At 38.3% G+C, this 19867-nt stretch overlaps 1 protein-coding gene across 1 annotated transcript in view; it reads right to left on the bottom strand.

Annotated features, from left to right (window-relative positions):
- Positions 1–19867, bottom strand: part of ARIH1 (ariadne RBR E3 ubiquitin protein ligase 1) — a 111158-nt gene that overhangs the window by 53322 nt on the left and 37969 nt on the right. The window contains exon 2 of the mRNA XM_034939078.4: positions 14706–14773. Within this exon, the coding sequence (XP_034794969.1) occupies positions 14706–14773 (68 nt within the window). The remainder of the gene's footprint in view (positions 1–14705; positions 14774–19867) is intronic.

Genomic DNA, 19867 nt, shown 5'->3' with positions numbered 1-19867 from the left:
AATTGTTTCAGGTTAAACCAACCTAGCATTCCCAGGATTCACCTCAGGTGGCCATGCTGGGTTACCCTCCTTTTTATATATGTATTGCTGAATTCAATTTGCTAATATTCTGAGGTGTTTCTGTTGTTCCAGTTTTTGTTTTGTGTGTGTGCGTGTGTGTATGTATGGTTTTTTTGTATCTATGTACATGAGACAAACTGGTGTATAATCTTTCCTTGGGTTTTGGTATAAAGGTTATGATATCCTTATGAAGGCAGAAGATCCTATTTTTCTGTTCTTTAGAATAATATAAGGTTGAAGTTACTGTCATATTAAATGTTATGGTAGAACTTTCCAGTATAACCATTTGAACTTCAACTTTTCTTTATAAAAACATTTTAAATTATGGATTTCATTTCTTTATAGTTAACAAGGATACAGGTTTACTATTTCTTATGTCAGTTTTGGGAAATTGCCTATTTCTAGGAATCTACCCATTTCGTCTATCAAGTTTGAATAGTTGTCCATAATTTTAAGAGTTTTTTTTTAAACCATCCACAAGATCCTAGTGATACTCTGTTTTCATTCCTGATACTGGTTATTTAGGATCTCTCTTTTTCCTAACCTCATCAAAGTGTCAACGTTATCAGTCTTAAACAAACAAACAAAAAATCTTATGGCTTCTTGATCCCTTCTACTGCATGTTTTCTATTTTATTATATTCTGTTCTTTATTTCTTTCCTTGTATTTTCCCTATATTTATTTTGTTGTTCTTTTCCTAACTTGAGACCTCTAAGCTTATTACTTGAGACTTTTAAGATGAATGCTTAGCTCATTATGCATTTAAGGTTATAAATTCCAAAGTACAACATTCTGCAAGATTTTTCCCTTTAACAGACAAATAGTTGCTTAAATAACAATTATGAGTATTTGAAACTTCAATCAATGCTGGCAGAACAAAATGTTGGTTGGCTTTAAAAAGATACAAAAGCTAGGTACAACATAAAACCATCTATATTAATTAAAACATACTGTTTATGAATGTATTTTCCATGAACATAGTATTCTAGGTAAGGTTTATTTTCTTTCAAAAGATTGAGGTATCATCTTACTATCACTTTCACTGTTGCTGTTGAGCTGTGCTCTAGAATATTATTATACCTATACTTTCACTCTTTTGAAAGCAGCCTTTCTTGTATCTCATTGCTTTAGATTTTTTATTTTTGCTGATTTTGTAGTTTTACTAAGATGTTTTTAAATGTGGATTTCTGGTCAGGCCCAGTGGCTCACCCCTATAATACCAGCACTTTGGGAGGCTGGGGCAGGCAGATCACCTGAGGTCAGGAGTTCGAGACCAGCCTGGCCAACGTGGCGAAACCCCATCTCTACTAAAAATACTAAAGTTAACCAGGCCTAGTGGCTCGTGCCTGTAATTCCAGGTACTCAGAAAGCTGAGGCCCTAGAATGCCTTGAACCCGGGAGGTGCAAGCTGCACTGAGCTGAGACTGTGCCACTGCACTCCAGCCTGGACAACAGAATGAAACTGTGTTTCAATAAATAAATAAATAAATAAATAAATAAATAAATAAATAAAAATGTGGATTTCTTTTTACCATATTTCATAAAATCTAAAATGCTTTCGTGCTGAAATTTCATGATCTTAACAGAAGTTGACATGGAAAATTTTTCACGAGTCAAAATTTCAATCTTTTTGGACTGTAAGGTGTTATTAATTGAAAGATGCATCCAGATTTCAGATGTTAAAATGTGAAAAATTGTGTATCTTAGGATCAGTGAAACAAGTAGCTATCACACATGGGAACTGTTATGTTTCTTGAGTCTATGACATTTGGGTCTTTTACCAATCTGGAAAATTCTCAGTCATTTTATCTTAAAATATTGCCTCTGCCACATTCTCTCCTCTCTTTCTAAAACTCAATGAGACCTTCTCATTATATCCTCTGTATTTCTTAACCTCTTCTGTATTTTCCATCTTTTAATGGATATACTTAATTCTGGATCATTGTTTGATTTTCAAATACACTAAACTCTCTTCAGCTTTGTCCAGTCTGCTGTTAAACTATCTCACAAAGTTAATTTTGCTTATTTTGTTTAGTTATAAAAATTCTGATTTTTTTCCAAATCTGAATGACAGCTCCCTGGTGATAGCATACTCATTTTGGTCTAGGTCTGACAATTCCAGTATCTTAAGTTCCAGGTTGTTATGTTTTAATTAGAAAAATAATTTGAGAAAATAGTTTAAGGTCTTAAATAATGTTATTTCCCTAGAGAAGATTTACGTTTGTTTCTGTTATATACGGGGGCTATCTTAACCCAAGTTCAAGGTTTAAGGTTTTCTGGACTACCCAAAAGACATGAAGATCATCTTCAGTCTTTAAGGAGCTAGTGTATTCAATTTTCGCTCTTAGTAGACCTAATATTCCAACGTCCCCCTCTACTAACAAAGGGCAAACAAAACTCACAGCTAAGTCTCTTAGCTACCTCTTCTGGATCAACATATACTGCTAGAGCAACAAGGACTGGAAGCTTGTTTCTCTAAATTTCCCTTGATTCCCAAACTCTCAACCTCGAACCTCTATTTCCTATCTTACTAATTATTTGATAATCTTACTTTTCAAACATGTTTCAGTATTTCACCTAGCCTCTTCTAGTGTATTTAGTGAAGGGAACGGTCAAAATTACCAGAAGTTTCCCAGAGTCTCCTATATTTTGTCTCAGTTAAAACTAATTTTACTTCTCTTTCCATCTACCCTCTGCTATCAATTTAGCTGTCACTATTGTAAGTCAGGACAATATTTTCCTTTTACCTGGATAGTTAAAATAGCTCATTTATTACTAGATTTTTTTCTGAAATAATGCTTTTCCATCATTATTTCTCCATAAAACAACGTTCAAGGGCTTCCCAATAAACAGAGAAAAATTCCAAATTCACTTACTTAAAATTCAAGGCCCTTATAACGTGCATTAAACATTTCCAACCATTTCCCCTCTATTCTTCGCATACTCCAGACATTCAATCTCATAATTGTTCAACATATATTCCTTAAACTTTGTGCCCCACTTAGTTTTGTTTTCTGAGCCTTAAATACCCAGGTTCCCATATCACTTCTGCCCTTCCTTGTCCAATCAAATGCCACACCTCATTACTAAATCCTTTCCCACCTAAGTCAAAAATAAAAATTTATCTCTAAGTACCATGGAGCCATAAAAACTTATCTCTACGTACCATGGGGGTCTATTGTATGATACACTGTTGTGTGTAACTCCTCATCACCAAGCTCCTGCTCAATGTCTTAAACATAGCTGATATTTTAAAAATTCCTGGCAGGGTGCAGTGGCTCAGGCCAAGAGAGGAGGACTGCTTGAGTCCAGGAGTTCCAGACCAGTGTGGTCAACAAAGTAAGGTCCCATCTCTACAAAAAATTTGCTAGGTGTTGTGGTGCACAGTCCTACCCACTAGGGAAGCTGAGGCGAGAGGATCAGTTTGAGCCCCGGAGTTCAAGGATGCAGTCAGCTGTGATCACGCCACTGCACTCCAGTCTAGGTGAGATAGTGAGATAGGGGGAGCAAGAATTCTGTGTTCTTAATCACTGTACTATAATGAGATAGTACATTTGCTTTTTTTTTTTGAGACGGAGTCTCGCTCTGTCGCCCAGGCTGGAGTGCAGTGGTGGATCTCGGCTCACTGCAAGCTCCGCCTCCCGGGTTCATGCCATTCTCCTGCTTCAGGCTCCTGAGAAGCTGGGACTACATGCGCCCATCACCACACACGGCTAATTTTTTGTATTTTTAGTAGAGACGGGGTTTCACTGTGTTAGCCAGGATGGTCTCGATCTCCTGACCTCATGATCCGCCCACCTTGGCCTCCCAAAGTGCTGGGATTACAGGCATGAGCCACCACACCCAGCCGTACATTTGCCTCTTGCCCTTCACTACTCTCCTCAATAATACGTGAATTGTTTTTTGTTTTTTGTCTGAGACAGGGTCTCACTTGGTCACTCAGGCTAGAGTACAGTGACATGATCACAGATCACAGCTCCACCCTCCTGGGCTCCAGCAATCCTCCTGCCTCAGCCTTCTGAGTAGCTGGGACTATAGGTGTGCATCACCACACCTAGCTAATTTTTTATTTTTTTGTAGAGATGGGGGTCTCCCTATGTTGTCCAGGCTAGTCTCAAACTCCTACGCTCAAGCGATCTTCCTGCCACAGTCAGCTAAAGTTCTGGGATCACAGGCATGAGCCACTGTGCCCGGCCCTGGATTGTTTAAACAGGAAAAATTTCACTGTATTGTAGAATAGTGATAAATGTCATCAAAAAGGCAAGGTTTCTGAAAAACCAAATTTACTTTCACCATCCCTGAGGCTAATTATGAAATTATATATTATTAATAATGTGGCTACAAAAAGTTCCATGTTATCATAATCACATCCAAGTATTAACACTAGTACCTATCCATTAAATGGGTATTAATGCTTCAGAATGAAAAGTGAAAAGCTATTTGTAACAGAGTCCAGGAAAGACTGAAATCCTTCTTCAGGATTCTTTAATTATACCTGTCCAAGTATAATTAAGTTTTATAGGTGGTTGAAAACTTAACCTTAAGTTTTATAGGTAGTTAAGTTTTCAACCACCTATATTTCATCCCACCTCAAACACACCAATTAATTCATTAGCATTTACCCTATATACTACCATACTATCAACTGAAATGAGTTTTTAAATGTTATTATAATAAGCCTACAAGAAATCTGAGCTGCAAGAAAGACACTTTTTTTTTTTACTTGTTATCAACTTAAAAGTAGCTCCATTGTTGATGCTGTTTCTAAAAGCTCCCAAAATGAAATCTAATTTACATTCATGTCATAACTTCAATAAAATTCTATTACAGAAAAGAAAACCTATAAATGGCTGGATTTAATTAAAATACTTAGTAAACAATGGCTATATATTAGGAACTGCGTTATGTGTAGGAATACAAGAAAAGTAGGATAGTTTCTGCACAAAGAACCTCAAATAGAAGTGGTAAAATACTAAATCAAATAAACAATACGGTGCAAAGCAGGTAGATCTTGAGAAATAAGAAAAGCTGTCTCAGAAGAAAAGGTTAACTTGAGTTTTGAAGGAAAATTAGGAAAAAAGACAGTAAGAAAGGCAAGTCAGGCCTGGGCCAATGACAATACAATTCCAAAGATGCTCCCTAGAGCTGCACAGTAAACAGAAGCCCTGGGTCAAAACACAATTGCAAAGCTGAGGCAGCAGAAAAATGAATTTGGTGACTGTCACAAAAGTTTTGTACTACTAAAGTGTAATATGAGAACAGACATAAGGATACGGAGATAAAAAAAAAAGCTAGCAAGGTAAACAGAGGACACAATTCACTTTCCCATCCCTCCAGGTGAGAGAATTCCTCCCAGGCAGGAGCAGGGAGACAGTTTATCAAAAACTCACTACTCAAAGAAGGTTCAATGAGGTAATCTATCAAAGGAGTAAGGAGATATCCAGCTTTCAGACGTTGCAGAGGTATTAGTTGTGGTGTCATATGCCCAATATTGATGTTATCAGCAGTGATACCTGTGACCAATGGCAGCAGCAACAGTGCCTCCACTAAAATAGTTTGACATTCTGATTTTGGCATTTTCCTGACTGCACAGCCTTCACACCTAAGATTCTCAATCTTTAATGTCTATTTCACTTTTAACTTCTTAAAGTTTGTTTATAATGAAAAATCCTGACTGATATACCAGGAAAGGAGGAAAAGGTTCAAGATATGACAGATGAAATAATGGAGGCAATATCCCACAAAAATCATGATAGTATCAAAACCCAGATGGAAGACTTGACAGATAACGGTTGTTGCTGTATTTCTGATTTTCTGCTTTGCTTTGCTTCATCTGGAGAGGCATGGAAAGAAATTAGTAATTATAGAAAATTCTATTTAGTTTGTAAAACAGAAGAGAAATTAATCTGCAGAGATTAAAAAAAAAAAAAAAGAGCATTAGACAGTAAAAGAAAGAAAATGACAGTGGTCTGGAAAACTGCTATAATGGATAAAAGAAAAGACCATAAAGTTAAAGGTGTCCTTTCTCCACCAGCTCCGACCTTTGCCCAAAATTTATCTTATTTAATTTTTTAAGAGTCAGGGTCTTCCTCTGTCGAGCAGGTTGGAATGCAAGATCAGGGTTCACTGCAGTCTCTGCACTGAAGTGAGACTCCCACCTCGGCCTCTCTGGTAGGCAGCACTGCAGGTACACACTATCATGCCCAGCTAAGTTTCCTACTTCTTTTTAAAGGCGGAGTCTCACTGTGTTGCCCAGGCTGGTCTGGAACTCCTGGCTTCAAGTGACCCTCCAACCTAAGCCTCCTGAGTCACCAGAATTGCAGGGTTGAACCACTGTACCTGCCTCAAAATATATTTTTAAAAAGAAAAAATCACATTCATTTTTAGGGTCAGTATAAATTTGTTTAAACTATAGACTAAGAGGCATGGGGCAAACAAGAGGAATAACTGGCAAGGATCTATTTATACCTCTATTGCCCTCAGGGGACCATGAGCACCTCCCTCCAGGGCAGGGACTATGGCTTACTAATGAATAAAATAAAAAGAAATACTAATATGCCTGGTATATGGAAATGACAAAGGAAAAGAAAATTTTAAAATATTTCACAATTTTAACTAGGATAAGATTTATCTTTAAATATATCGAAATAAGGAGAAATGACACTTTAATACAGTCAGTGTTACCCATTAGGAAGCATGATTTTTAAAAAATACGACGTTACAAACCTTATGGGCTATATGTAGACTAAAGGTAGGTATATTGCTTACCTTTTCTTAACAATTCCTAGGATACTAAATACCTACAGGATTACCATATGGGTAACCTCAATTTTTATATGCAAAAAATGTGGAGATTGAACATGGTGGCTCATGCTTGCAATCCCAGCACTTTGTGGGGCTGAGGTGAGAGGATCGCTTGTGTCTAGGAGTTTGAGACCAGCCTGGACAACATAGCGAGACCCTGCTTCTACAAAAAAATTGAGAAAAAAAAAAAAAGAATGTGGAGGAACACAGGGGTCACCGAAGCTACAACTACTTACATTCCATGTTTCTTTTCATTTTCCAAGAGAACTGAAGGAAGAAGTAATGGAAAGGGACTGGGCACTGTGGGTTTTTTTCACTTCTCAGGTGATTTTAATGGGCAATCACTTTAATAGTTAATCAGTCGATTCTTCTGGGTTTCCTAGATTATATACTTTACATATAATTTATCTTCCTTTCTAGTCTTTATGCCACTTATTTAATTTTCCATGTATTACGTTATTTATCAGAACTTCCAATACATTCAAATGGTGGTGACAGCCATAATCCTTGTTTGATTACAATGGGCATGTTTCTGATGCTTCAACATTAAGTATAATTTTATTGTAGATTTTAGTTGATACCTTTAATCAATCTGAGAAATCACTTTCTCAGTTTGCTAAGAATCTAGTTTTCACTAAATCATGAGTTAATGCACAATTTTATTAAAATGCATAACTGACATTTATTATGATTATTCTTTATCTTCATAAATCTGTTAATGTTGTAAATGTTATAAATGAAAAAATTTTCCCCCGATGATGATCTATTCTTGCATTCTTAGGACAAATCCTACTAAATTGGCCAGGCATAGTGGCTCATGCCTATAATCCCAGCACTTTGGGAGGCTGAGGCGGGCAGATCACTTGAGTTCAGGAGTTTGAGATCAGCCTGGCCAACATGGTGAAACCCCATCTCTACTAAAAATAAAGAAAAAAACTAGCCAGAGATGGTGGCACGCACCTGTAGTTCCAGATACTTGGGAGAGGCTAAGGCGGGAGAATCATTTGAACCTGGGAGGCGGAGGTTGCAGTGAGCCAAGATCGCACCACTGCACTCCAGCCTGGGTGACAGAGTGAGACCCTGTCTCAAAAGGAAAAAAAGAGAAATCCTACTAAGAGTCATTGATTCAATCATTATTTTATTTATAAATTCAACAGCTATGTTTATAAGTATCATTTTCTCATACTGTCTGTCAAATTTTGGAACTGGGTTATTCTGATCTGGCTAACATGAATTAATGATGTCCTACCATTTTCAATGTTTGGAGATAATTTTCTACAGGAACTGGCAGTTCCTTGAACATTTATGAGACAGAACTTACCCATAAAATCATCCAGTACTTTTTGGGGAAGGAGTGGAATCTTTTACTATATTCACCATATTTTTCTGGTTATGGGTTTACTCTATTTTTCTACTTCTTCTTGAGGGACAATTTAGGTAATTTCCATTTCTAAGCTTTCAAATGTATGTAAAAGTGGACCAGCTTGGGCCGGCGCAGTGGCTCACACAGCACTTTGGGAGGCCAAGGTGGGCGGATCACTTGAGGTCAGAGTTCCAGACCAGCCTAGCCAACATGGCAAAACCCCGTCTCTACCAAAAAATACAAACATTAGCTAGGCATGGTGGCGCACGCCTGTAATCGCTTGAACTGGGAGGCAGAGGTTGCAATGAGTGGAGATTGCACCATTGCACTCCAGCCTGGGCAACCGAGCAAGACTCCATCTCAAAAAAAAAAAAAAAAAAAGGCCGGGCACAGTGGCTCACACCTGTAATCCCAGCACTTTTGGAGGCTGAGGTGGGCGGACCACGAGGTCAGGAGATCGAGACCATCTTAGCTAATATGGTGAAACCCCGTCTCTACTAAAAATACAAAAAAATTCACCAGGCATGGTGGCAGGCGCCTGTAGTCCCAGCTACTCGGGAGGCTGAGGCAGGCAAATGGCGTGAGCCCGGGAGGCGGAGCTTGCAGTGAGCCGAGATCGCGCCACTGCACTCCAGCCTGGGCAAAAGAGCGAGACTCCATCTCAAAAAAAAAAAAAAAAAAGATGTAAAAGTAGCACATGGTATTTTTCCTACCTCTAATTATGCCTTATTATTCTCAATGTTGTGTCTTCTCCCCCTCCCCCAACACATTTGCCAACGGTTTATTTCCCCCTTTAAAAGAAAAAAAAACTTATTTTTTTTTAGAGCAGTTCACAGCAAACATATGCAGAAGCTACAGCTCCCATATAACCCTGTCCTAATACACACACATAGCCTCCCTATCAACAACACAGAGTGGTACATTCGATGAACCTACATTGACACACCGTTGTTACCCAAAGTCTGTAGTTTACATAAGGGTTCTTATTTGATGTTATACACTCTATGGGTCAGGACAAATGCATAATGATATGTATCCACCATTACAGTATCATACAAAATAGTTTAGGCCCCCACCCACCCAAAAAAAAAAAAAAACTGTGCTGTTGACTATTCATCCCTCCCTCTTCACTAACCCCTAGCAACCACTGATCTTTTCATTGTCTTCATAGTTTTGCCTTTTCCAGAGTGTCACACAGGTGGAATTGTACAGTATACAGCCATTGCAGATTGGCTTATTTCATTTAATAATATGCATTTAAAGTCCCTCCACGGTTTTTCATGGTTTGATAGCTGATTTCTTTAGCACGGAATAATATCCCACTTCTGGATGTACCACAGTTTACACATCCTTTCATCTACTGAAAGACATCTTGGTTGCTTCCAAGTTTTGGCAATTATGAATAAAGCTGCTATGAACATCCATGTGCAGGTTTTTGTGTGGACACAGTTTTCAACTCATTTGGGTAATTTTAAAGAAGTGTTGATTGCTGAGTTACACAGTAAGAGTACATTTTGTATTTTAAGAATCTGCCACGCTGTCTTCCATTTTGTGGCTGTACCATTTTGCATTCCCACGAGAAATGAATGAGAGTTCCTACCGCTCCACATCCTGGTCCACATTTGGTAGTCAGTATTTTGATTTTGGCCATTCTAATAGGTATGTACTGGTATCTCAATGTTGTTTTAATTTGCATTTCCCTGATGGCATAGGACATGGAGCATCTTTTCATTTATTTGCCATCTGTATAACTTCTTTGGTGAGGTGTCTGTTAAGCTCTTTGGCCCATTTTTTAATCAGATTGTTTTCTTACTGTTGAGTTTTAAGAGTTCTTTGTATATTTCGGACAAGAGTCCTTTGTTACATGTGTCTTTTGCAAATATCTTCTCCCAGTCTGTAGCTTATCTTCCAGAAAATTCATGTCAAAGATCTTTATCTTTTTTGTTGTTGTTGTTGCTCTCTAGTTCATTAATATCTAATTTTATCTTAAATACCTTTTCTACTTTCTTTGGGTTTATTTTATTTTTCTAACTTCCTGTTTCAAAGACTTGGTCCTTTTTTTTACCTCATTCTCTTGTTTTTATTTTTCTTTTTTTCGAGACAGAGTCTCACTCTGTTGCCCAGGCTGTAGTGCAATGGCACAATCTCAGCTCACCACAACCTCAGCCTCCCAGGTTCAAGCCATTTTCGTGCCTCAGCTTCCACGTCCTGCATAGCTGGAATAACAGGTGTCCATCACCACGCCTGGCTAACTTTTGTGTTTTTAGTAAATATGGGGTTTCACCATGTAGGCCAGGCTGGTCTCAAACTCCTGGCCTCATGTGAGCTGCCTTCCCTGGCCTCACAATGTGCTGGGATTACAGGTGTGAGCCATGGTGCACAGCCCAGTTTTTTACCTCATTTTCTTTTTCTAATAAAAACCCTTAAGACTGTAAATTGCCCTGGACCTTTTCAGCCACATCTCATCTTTGTATTCTCATTATTTAATTCTAATTATTTTAATGTAAGAATAAACCGAGAGATAAAGCAAAAATTGTACCCACAAAACAAGAACAAAGTTATTAAAAGGAATAAGATGGATACTGTTGAATAAACAATTCAATACGACTATAAAGCAGAATGGATGCAGGAAGAAAAGCAAGATAAATTGAGGAATTTTCACAGAACAAAGTCAAAAACAAAGATGAGTACAGTCACTGGCACTTGCCCAAGTGTTGGGGGTGGGGAGATGAATACAGAAGAAGTATTTTTTAGAAAGAAGACATGCTGGATGCAATGACTCATGCCTGTAACCCCAGCACTTTGGGAGGTAGAGAGGGGCAGATCACCTGAAGTCAGGAGTTTGAGACCAGCCTGGCCAACGTGGTGAAACCCTCTCTCTACTAAAAATACAAAAATTAGCCAGGCATGGTGGTGGGTGCCTGTAACCCCAGCTACTCAGGAGGCTAAGGCAGGAGGATCCCTTGAACTCACAAGGCGGAGGTTGCAGTGAGCCAAGATGGCACCACTTGCACTCCCTCCAGCCTGGCTGACAGAGGCAAGACTCCATCTTAAAAAAAAAAAAAAAGTTAGAAGACATGGAAAGAGATCCACAAGTTTCAACATGGATCCAGGAATTCCAGAAAGCATCAAGAGAATGGAGAAAAGGTATGTTGAACAAATAACAGCTGAGAATTTCCAAAACCAAAAATATGAATTGTCAGACTTAAAGGGCCCAACAGTTTATGTTTTCAAAACTCACATCCAGAAATATTACAGTAAGTTTCAGTATATTAAGAGTTTCTATTATAGGACTTAAAGTTTGTCACATATGAAACAATTTATATTACAGGATATATTCCTAGAAGAAAAACAGTGTATTTAGAAAAAAAATAGTGGTATGCAAAAAGCAAATTAGCCAGAAAAGGGGGGGGGGGCATTAAATACATACATAGTAAAAACGCTTACAATCAAATAAAAAATTCAAATATCGACTGGGCAGTGGCTTATGTCTGTAATTCCAGCATTTTGGGAGTTCAAGGTGAAAGGATTGCTTGGGTCCAGGAGTTTGAGACCAGCCTGCGCAACATGGTGAAACCCCATCTCTACAAAAAAATACAAAAACTAACTAGGTATGGTGATGCGTGCCTGTGGTCCCAGCTACTGGGGGTGCTGAAATGGAAGGATTGCTTGAGCCCAGGAGGTCAAGGCTATAGTGAGCCATGATCTCACCACTGCACTCCAGCCTGGGTGACAGAGTGAGACCCTGTCTCAAAAAGAAAAGAAAAAAAAAAATTCAAACATCAACTTATCAAGCTGATAGGGACAAGGAAAGGACAAAGAAAAAAATTTATGCTACAGTTTTTGTCTTGTACAGAGGATGGATTAAAACTTCAAGTAAATATTGTTAGAAACTTTTATATAGTTTTAAGTAGGCATGTACAAATTGTAAAAGTGACTAGAAAAACTGAAATAGAATATATATATAAATTTGAAATTATTCGAGAAAAAGGAAAATCTGATGAGGCCAACAGAATAAGCGAACAGAAAACATAACAAATATAAAGCACAACTTAAAATGACAGTAATTTAATCTAAACATTAATTATAAAACATGAATATGTTAATCTCTGATATTAAAAGATAATAGTTTTTTCATTCAGATTTTTTTAAACGGCACCTACATGGTATTTACAAAAGACACTCCTAAAACCCAGAAAGGTTGAATATTTAAAAAATGGAAAATATACATCAGTCAAATGCTTTAAAAAAAAAAAAAGTGTGGCAGTGCTAATAGCAGACAACATAAAATATAATGTGAAAATCATTAAATGAGACAAAAAGATATTGCATATTGATTTTAAAGACACTATTTAAAGACTGAATTATAAATCTTTTAGGTACTCAATAGCTTCTCTACAGAAACTACAAGGAGAAACTGAAACGTTCACATACTCAGAAGTTTCCCAGAAACCTCCTTTTAATTTAAATTCACACTTACCACCTATTTTTTTTAGAGCAGTTTAAGGTTCCCAGAAAAACTGAGCAGAAGCTACAGTTCCCATATTAAGTACAAAATTTAGTACAACATTAAATCCAATAGTACATAAATATTAAGTACAATATTTAATGGAAAAATATTTTCAGCAGTGTTATAGGACAAAATTCAGAATGTCTTGGAGAAATACATTAATATGAGAGAAACTCTGAGTAAATCAGTGTTAATTCATTAGAGTTTCACAAGTAAACGATAAAAACTCTTTCTCCTAGTAGAGGTGTCATCAAATAAAAAAACCTGAAAGTAAATGTTACCAAAATTAAGAAACACCACTGATGTCAAAAAATACGGTCAGGGCTGGGCACAGTGGCTCACAACTGTAATCCCAGCACTTTGGGAGGCTGAGGCGGGCAGATCACCTGAGGTTGGGAGTTCGAGACCAGCCTGACCAACACTGAGAAACCCTGTTTCTAATAAAAATACAAAAATTAGCCAGGCATGGTGGAGAGTGCCTGTAATCCCAGTTACTTGGGAGGCTGAGACAGGAGAATCGCTTGAACCCAGGAGGCGGAGGTTGCGGTGAGCCGAGGTCACGCCATTGCACTCCAGCCTGGGCAACAAGAGCGAAACTCCGTCTCAAAAAAAAAAAACAAACAAACAAAAAAAAAAACATGGTTAGAATGCATAAAAAGAAAAATCAAAGTAGTTGAACATGTTATCCTTCATGAACCATGGGAAAGTTTTATACAGTATGTGTTTGTTTTGAGATAGTTGTTACTATTAAATTGTAATTTAATAGTAACAATAGATATTATTTACAATGTAATTTAATAGATACAAGGTGTATGAAATGGGGTAATATTCTCGGTATTATTTATGTTTTATAAAGTACTCTCTGAATTTTAAAATCAAATGGGAAATACTTTCCATTTATTTCTATAATATATGGGTTGTCAGTTCCCAACAACTAGGTTTAATTTTTTATTAAATTTAGAATTGATAATGAAATAAACATAAGTTGTCAACCTACCACCATTAACAAGTGTCGCAAATTTCCATTCAAACAAATTTCCAAACTAAAGAGCAGAACAAGATTAAGAATGACATTAATACTGTCATTCTCCAGTCCCACTAATTTCTTCTCTTTTAAAACTATGAAGATTTTCAGAAAGAAAATATTTTTAAAAACCCAATGGAATAGAATCCTGCCCTGAAACCAGAGAACCAGTCCAAGCACCTGGTCTGGTGGCCAGAAAAGCCTAAGCAACTTCTCAATTTTGTTTCTACTGAATAAATGCTACTAATAACAGGTTAAAGGTTTGTGAGCAAGAATTTTTTTTTTTTTTTGAGATGGAGTCTCGCTCTGTTGCCAGGCTGGAGTGTAGTAGCGCCATCTCTGCTCACTGCAACCTCCGCCTCCCAGGTTAAAGTGATTCTCCTGCCTCAGCCTCCTGAGTAGCTGGAACTACAGGCATACGCCACCACACCCAGCTAATTTTTGTATTTTTACTAGAGACGGGGCTTCAGCATGTTGGCCAGGGTGGTCTCAATCTCCTGACCTCGTGTTCCACCTGCCACAGCCTCCCAAAGTGCTGGGATTACAGGCGTGAGCCACCACGCCCGGCTGAGCAAGAAATCTTTTTAAGTAATTAAAAGGAGGATCTTACTCGTGTACTCCAAGAATGTTATCAGGTGCTTTTTTTCTCTACCTGCTTTCAGTTCTTGGTACCCAAGAGGATATATGTAGAAGATACTGAAGCACCACCCCCAAACACACATACTCCCAAATAAAAAGAAACACTAAGACTGAATTCCCTAACATTAAATTTACTGCAAAATTTACAAAAGGGGAATACAAGAAATTAAAGCAGTCACTAGTTGCACACTGGGTTGTCCACATACTGGTATATTAATCAATTCCCTTACTTGATTCTTGTAAATTCGGTTCAATAGGCTTTCTGTGTTACTTCTAAGTACAAAGCTGACAATATAGTTCCTTACCTTTCCATTAGCTTCTCTTTATCCCAATTGAAGTGGCTAAGGAGTATTCTTGTGATAGTTGCTGGATTCTAAAGAAGGAGGGGAAAAAAAGTCATTTTAAGGTAATAGCACTTCATGGACATTTAGTGAACTCCTAGGTTGGAGTTAAATTTCCATAATACTCCACCCAAATTTCCATCCCTAGAGTTATTTCTTTATTCCTCTAAGGAAATATATTTGAATGATAAGATCAAGACTATTTAAACATAGTCTGCCACACTACTATGTCAGGTTTCTTTAGGATTAAAAATAAGCCAAAAAGAAATTAAACAGAAAGTAAGTTACTATAGTAAATCCGGCGCTGTCTTAATTGCAAAAAAAAAAATAATTTCAGCAGACTGCCACATCAGCACGCTAAATGTAATCAAAATTTCAGCCAGGCAGGGTGCTCACACCTGTAATCCCAGCACTTAGAGAGGCCAAGGCAGGCTGACTGCTTGAGCTCAGGAGTTTGTGACCAGCCTGGGCAACAAGGCAAAACCCGTCCCTAATAAAAATACAAAAATTAGCCGGGTGTAGTGGTACACACCTGTAGTCCCAGCTACTTGGGAGGCTGAGGCACGAGAATCACCTGAACCTGGGAGATGGAGGTTGCAGTGAGCCAAGATCACACCACTGCACTCCAGCCTGGGCAACAGGGCAAGACTCTGACTCAAAAAAAAAAAAAAAATTGTTTTAAAAAAGGAAAATTTCCAACACTCAGGCACGATCGCATGTGCCTATAGTCCTAACCACTCAGGAGGTTGAGGCAGGAGGATCTCAGGCCCCGGAGTTCGAGTGAAGCCTGGACAATATAGTTAGACCCAGTCTCTTTTAAAAAAATCATTTAATACCTTACACACTGAATAGTTCAAATGAGTTCAAATCACTTTTAAGTTAGAAGGATACTTCAGAGATATTTAACCAAAATGAAAAAATACTGTACCACATAGTAGTTTACAGGGCATACTTTTAGGCTGCTATTTCAAGAAAGAAAAGTTACCACTATGAAATAAAACCAAAGTTTACTGCCTTATCATTCAATGCTGTCACAAATATCTCCATTTCCCATAAAACTAGTGAGCTTACTATTTGTGCACAAAATTTTAACTCAAAATGCAATGGGGCCTAAGAAGTCAGCAAGGCCTGACTCATTCAAAGATACAAGAGCTAGTTACAATAGCAGAAGTGGAACTCAAACATGTGTCTGGGATTACAGGCGTGAGCCACCACGCCCAGCTGAGCAAGAAATCTTTTTAAGTAATTAAAGGAGGATCTTACTCATGTACTCCAAGAATGTTATCAGGTGCTTTTTTTCTCTACCTGCTTTCAGTTCTTGGTACCCAAGAGGATATATGTAGAAGATATATCCTCTTCTACAGAGGGGAGGGAGTATAACTTGATGTTGCTAGTGCCAAATATTGTTTCTAGCCACAAGTTCCCAAATCTGTTATTGGTTTATCAAAAGTAACTAAGTTTTGTTAAAACAGATTCCTAGTTTCCACCACCATATTTTTATTTAATATGGTTAGGGCAAGGGCTCCCTAAATGTGCTCACTGCCATGTGAGGCATGACAGGTAGGAGACTCAAACTATAATTCCATGCTTCTGGCTAGGGGAATAAAGAAGGCCCCTGGGAGCTGAAGAATATAGGTGAAATCACTGATGATTAAGAGACAGAAAAGTAGATCCCTAAGTCTGTGGGCCCGGCTGCAAGCTATCTATATATATATGGAACAGATCCAAAGAAGTGTAAGGGAGGCTTTCACAATAAAATTAGGATATAAATCACTGCTTAAGTGCTAGATCAACCAAAGTGGGAATGGGAGGGGCAAATGCAAACAACATGGCAAAGACTTTGAAAACTGAAGAGATAATGGAACCACTGCCTATGTAAGATGAGAAAGAATTTGCAGGTATAAACTAAATAGGTCAATTTGTCTACTAAAACAAATCTTAAACTTTCTCTACAGCACTTCAACAGGACTCAGAATCTCACAATACAATATTCAAAATGTCCGCGATAGAATCTAAACTACCAAACACAGCAAATACAAAAAACAAAAAACTGACCAATTCTTAAAGCAGAAGATAATCAATAGATGCTGACTCCTAGATGACCCAGATATTACAATTATCAAAGACTTTTAAAGCAGTTATTTTATATTTTTTTATTTTTATTTTTTATTTTTCGAGATGTAGTTCCACTCTTGCTGACCAGGCTGGAGTGCAATGGCACGATCTCGGCTCCCACAACCTCCACCTCCCGGGTTCAAGCAATTCTCCTGCCTCAGCCTCCCAAGTAGCTGGGATTACAGGCATGCGCCACCATGCCCGTCTAATTTTTTGTATTTTTAGTAGAGACAGGGTTTCTCCATGTTGGTCAGGCAGGTCTCGAACTCCCGACCTCAGGTGATCTGCCCACCTCGGCCTCCCAAAGTGCTCGGATTACAGGCCAGCAGTTACTACAACCATGATCCATTAGGTAAAAAAAGAACACCTTAAAACAAATGAAATGTGAAATTATCTTTTTTGTTGTTTTCTTGATGGAGTCTTGTTCTGTCATTCAGGCTGGAGTGCAGTGGCGTGATCTAGGCTCACTGCACCCTCTGCCTCCTGGATTCAAGCAATTCTCCTGAGTGGCTGGGATTACAGGGGCATGCCACCACACTCAGCTAATTTTCTTTATTTTTAGTAGAGAGGGTGAAACTCCCTCTACTGGTCTCAAACTCCTGACCTCAAATGATTCACCCACCTTGGCCTCCCAAAGTGCTGGGATTACAGGCATGAGCCACTGCGCCTGGCCAAAATCCTCTTTTTTTTTTAAGACAAGGTCTTGCTTTGTCGTCCAGGATGGAGTGCAGTGGTGCAATCTCAGCTTGCTGCAGCCTCAACCTCTTGGTTCAGGTGATTCTCCCACCTCAGCCTCCTGAGCAGCTGAACTACAGGCATGCACCACCGTGCCCAGCTAATATTTTGTATTTTCAGTAGCGACAGGGTTTTGCTATACTGCCCAAGCTGGTCTCGAACTCCTAGACTCAAATGATCCTCCCACCTTGACCTCCCAAAGTGCTGGGATTACAGAGCCCGGTCTGAAATTCTCAAAAAAGAAAGAGTTTACTATTTTTTTAAAAAATGAAAATTTTAGAACTCACTCACTGGACCGGCTCACTATCAGAAAGAAGATGACAGAAGAGTCAGTGAACTTGAAGATATGGCAACACAAATTATCCAGTCTTAACAAAAGAGAGAAGAAATATTTTTTAAAAACAAACAATCTCTCAGGCCCCTATAGGATATCAAAAGGTATCAAGCTAGAATTCTGTACTCACTAAAAGTATAGTTCAGAAATGAAGACAAACACATTATCAGACAAAAAAGCAAAAAACAGGCTAGGTGCAGTGGCTCATGCCTCTAATTTCAGTGCTTTGGGAAGCTAAGGCAGGAGGATCACTTGAGCCCAGGAGTTCGAGACCAGTCTGAGCAACATGGTGAGACCCCGTCTCTACAAAAACTACAAAAAATTAGCTGGGCGTGGTGGCGTATTAGTCCCAGTAGCTGAGGAGGCTGAGGTTGCAATGAGCTGTGATCACACCACTGCACTCCAGCCTTCCAGCCTCAGACAAGACTCTGTCTTTGGCGGAGGTGGGGCGGGGGGGTAGAGGGAGGGAGGGAGAGAGACAGAGAGGGAGGGAGGGAGGGAGAGGGGGAGGGAGGGAAGGAGGGAGAGGGGGAGGGAGGGGGAGGGAAGGAGGGAGGGGGGAGGGAGGGAGGGGGGAGGGGGAGTGAGGGAAGGAGGGAGAGGGGGAGTGAGGGAGGGAGGAGGGAGGGAGGGAAGGAGGGACAGGGGGAGGGAGGGAGGGAGAGGGGGAGAGAGAGATTGAAACCTGCTCTAAAAGAAAAGCTATAAGAAATTCTTTGGGTGGAAGGGAAATGATATGGGGGTAAACTTGGAACTACAGGAAAGAAGGAAAAGCGACAGAAATGGTAAATACCTGGGTAAATATTATACACTATTTTTCTCCACTTAAATTCTTGAAAATTTATAAAACTGTTGAAATAAAAAACTGTAACATCATGCTTGGTAGGAAGAGTTAAATATTTCTAGACATAACACATACGACAACTGTAATATAAAGAGGCTAGGAAAAAAATCTATGTTTTACTTTGAGAAGGTAAAATATTTACCTTAACTAGAATGTCAAGAGTTAGATTATACTCCCTAGAGCAACCACTAAAATAGTAAGACCAAGAGAAAAGCTTTTAAAAAGCCAATAAATATATCAAGTAGAATATTTTAAAAATTTCAAGTAATCCAAAAGGCAGAAAAAGGAGGAACAAAGAGAAAAGTAATTTTAAAAGACCTAAATCTAACCACGTAAACAATTACATCAAGTGTAAATGTTCAGAACAAACCATTTAAAAGGCAGGGCAACCGCTCAGATTTTTTTTTTAAAAAGGGTAAAACTCTATGCTGTCCATAACAGCTCAGTTTTCAATGTAATGATTGATATATACAGATTAAAAGTAAAAAGATGGGAAAAGATGTATCACGCAAACACTAATCACATGAAGGCTACAGTGGCCATATTTCTATCAGACAAAGCAAACTCCAGAACAAGAAAAATTAGCAGCAGTAACTTCAAAATAAAGAAAAAACTGATAGAAATCAAATAGATGATTCCACAATTATACTTAAGAGATTTCAACACTCCTCTCTCAGTAATCCACTGAATATGTAGACAGCCTACTTCCAAATTAAACCATCTTTTGCTAAATCCAAGCTTGAAAGAGGAAATCTCAAAGAAAATTAGAAATATCTTGAACTAGACAAAAATGAAAATACAACATATCAAAGTTGTGGGACATAACAGTGTTTACAGGAAAATTTATCACATTAAATGCTTATGTAAGAAAATCAGAAAGATCTCAAACACTTCAGGAAAAAAAAGAAAAAGAAAAACCCAAAGCAAGCAGAAGAAAGGGAATAATAAACAGCAGAAGTCAATGAAATTAAAAAGGAAAAAAAAAAAAAAAAAAACACCGAGAAACAAAACCAAAAGCTAGTGCTAAAGATCAATGAAACTAATAAAACTCTACCTAGGATGATAAGCAAATACTACAAACTCTTTGCCCATTAAATT

The sequence above is a fragment of the Pan paniscus genome, chromosome 16 (genome assembly GCF_029289425.2).
Source record: "Pan paniscus chromosome 16, NHGRI_mPanPan1-v2.0_pri, whole genome shotgun sequence".
In the NCBI taxonomy this organism is placed as follows: Eukaryota; Metazoa; Chordata; class Mammalia; order Primates; family Hominidae; genus Pan; species Pan paniscus.
The sequence above is the reverse complement of the archived record's forward strand: the minus strand, read 5'-3'. Positions and strand labels throughout refer to the sequence as shown.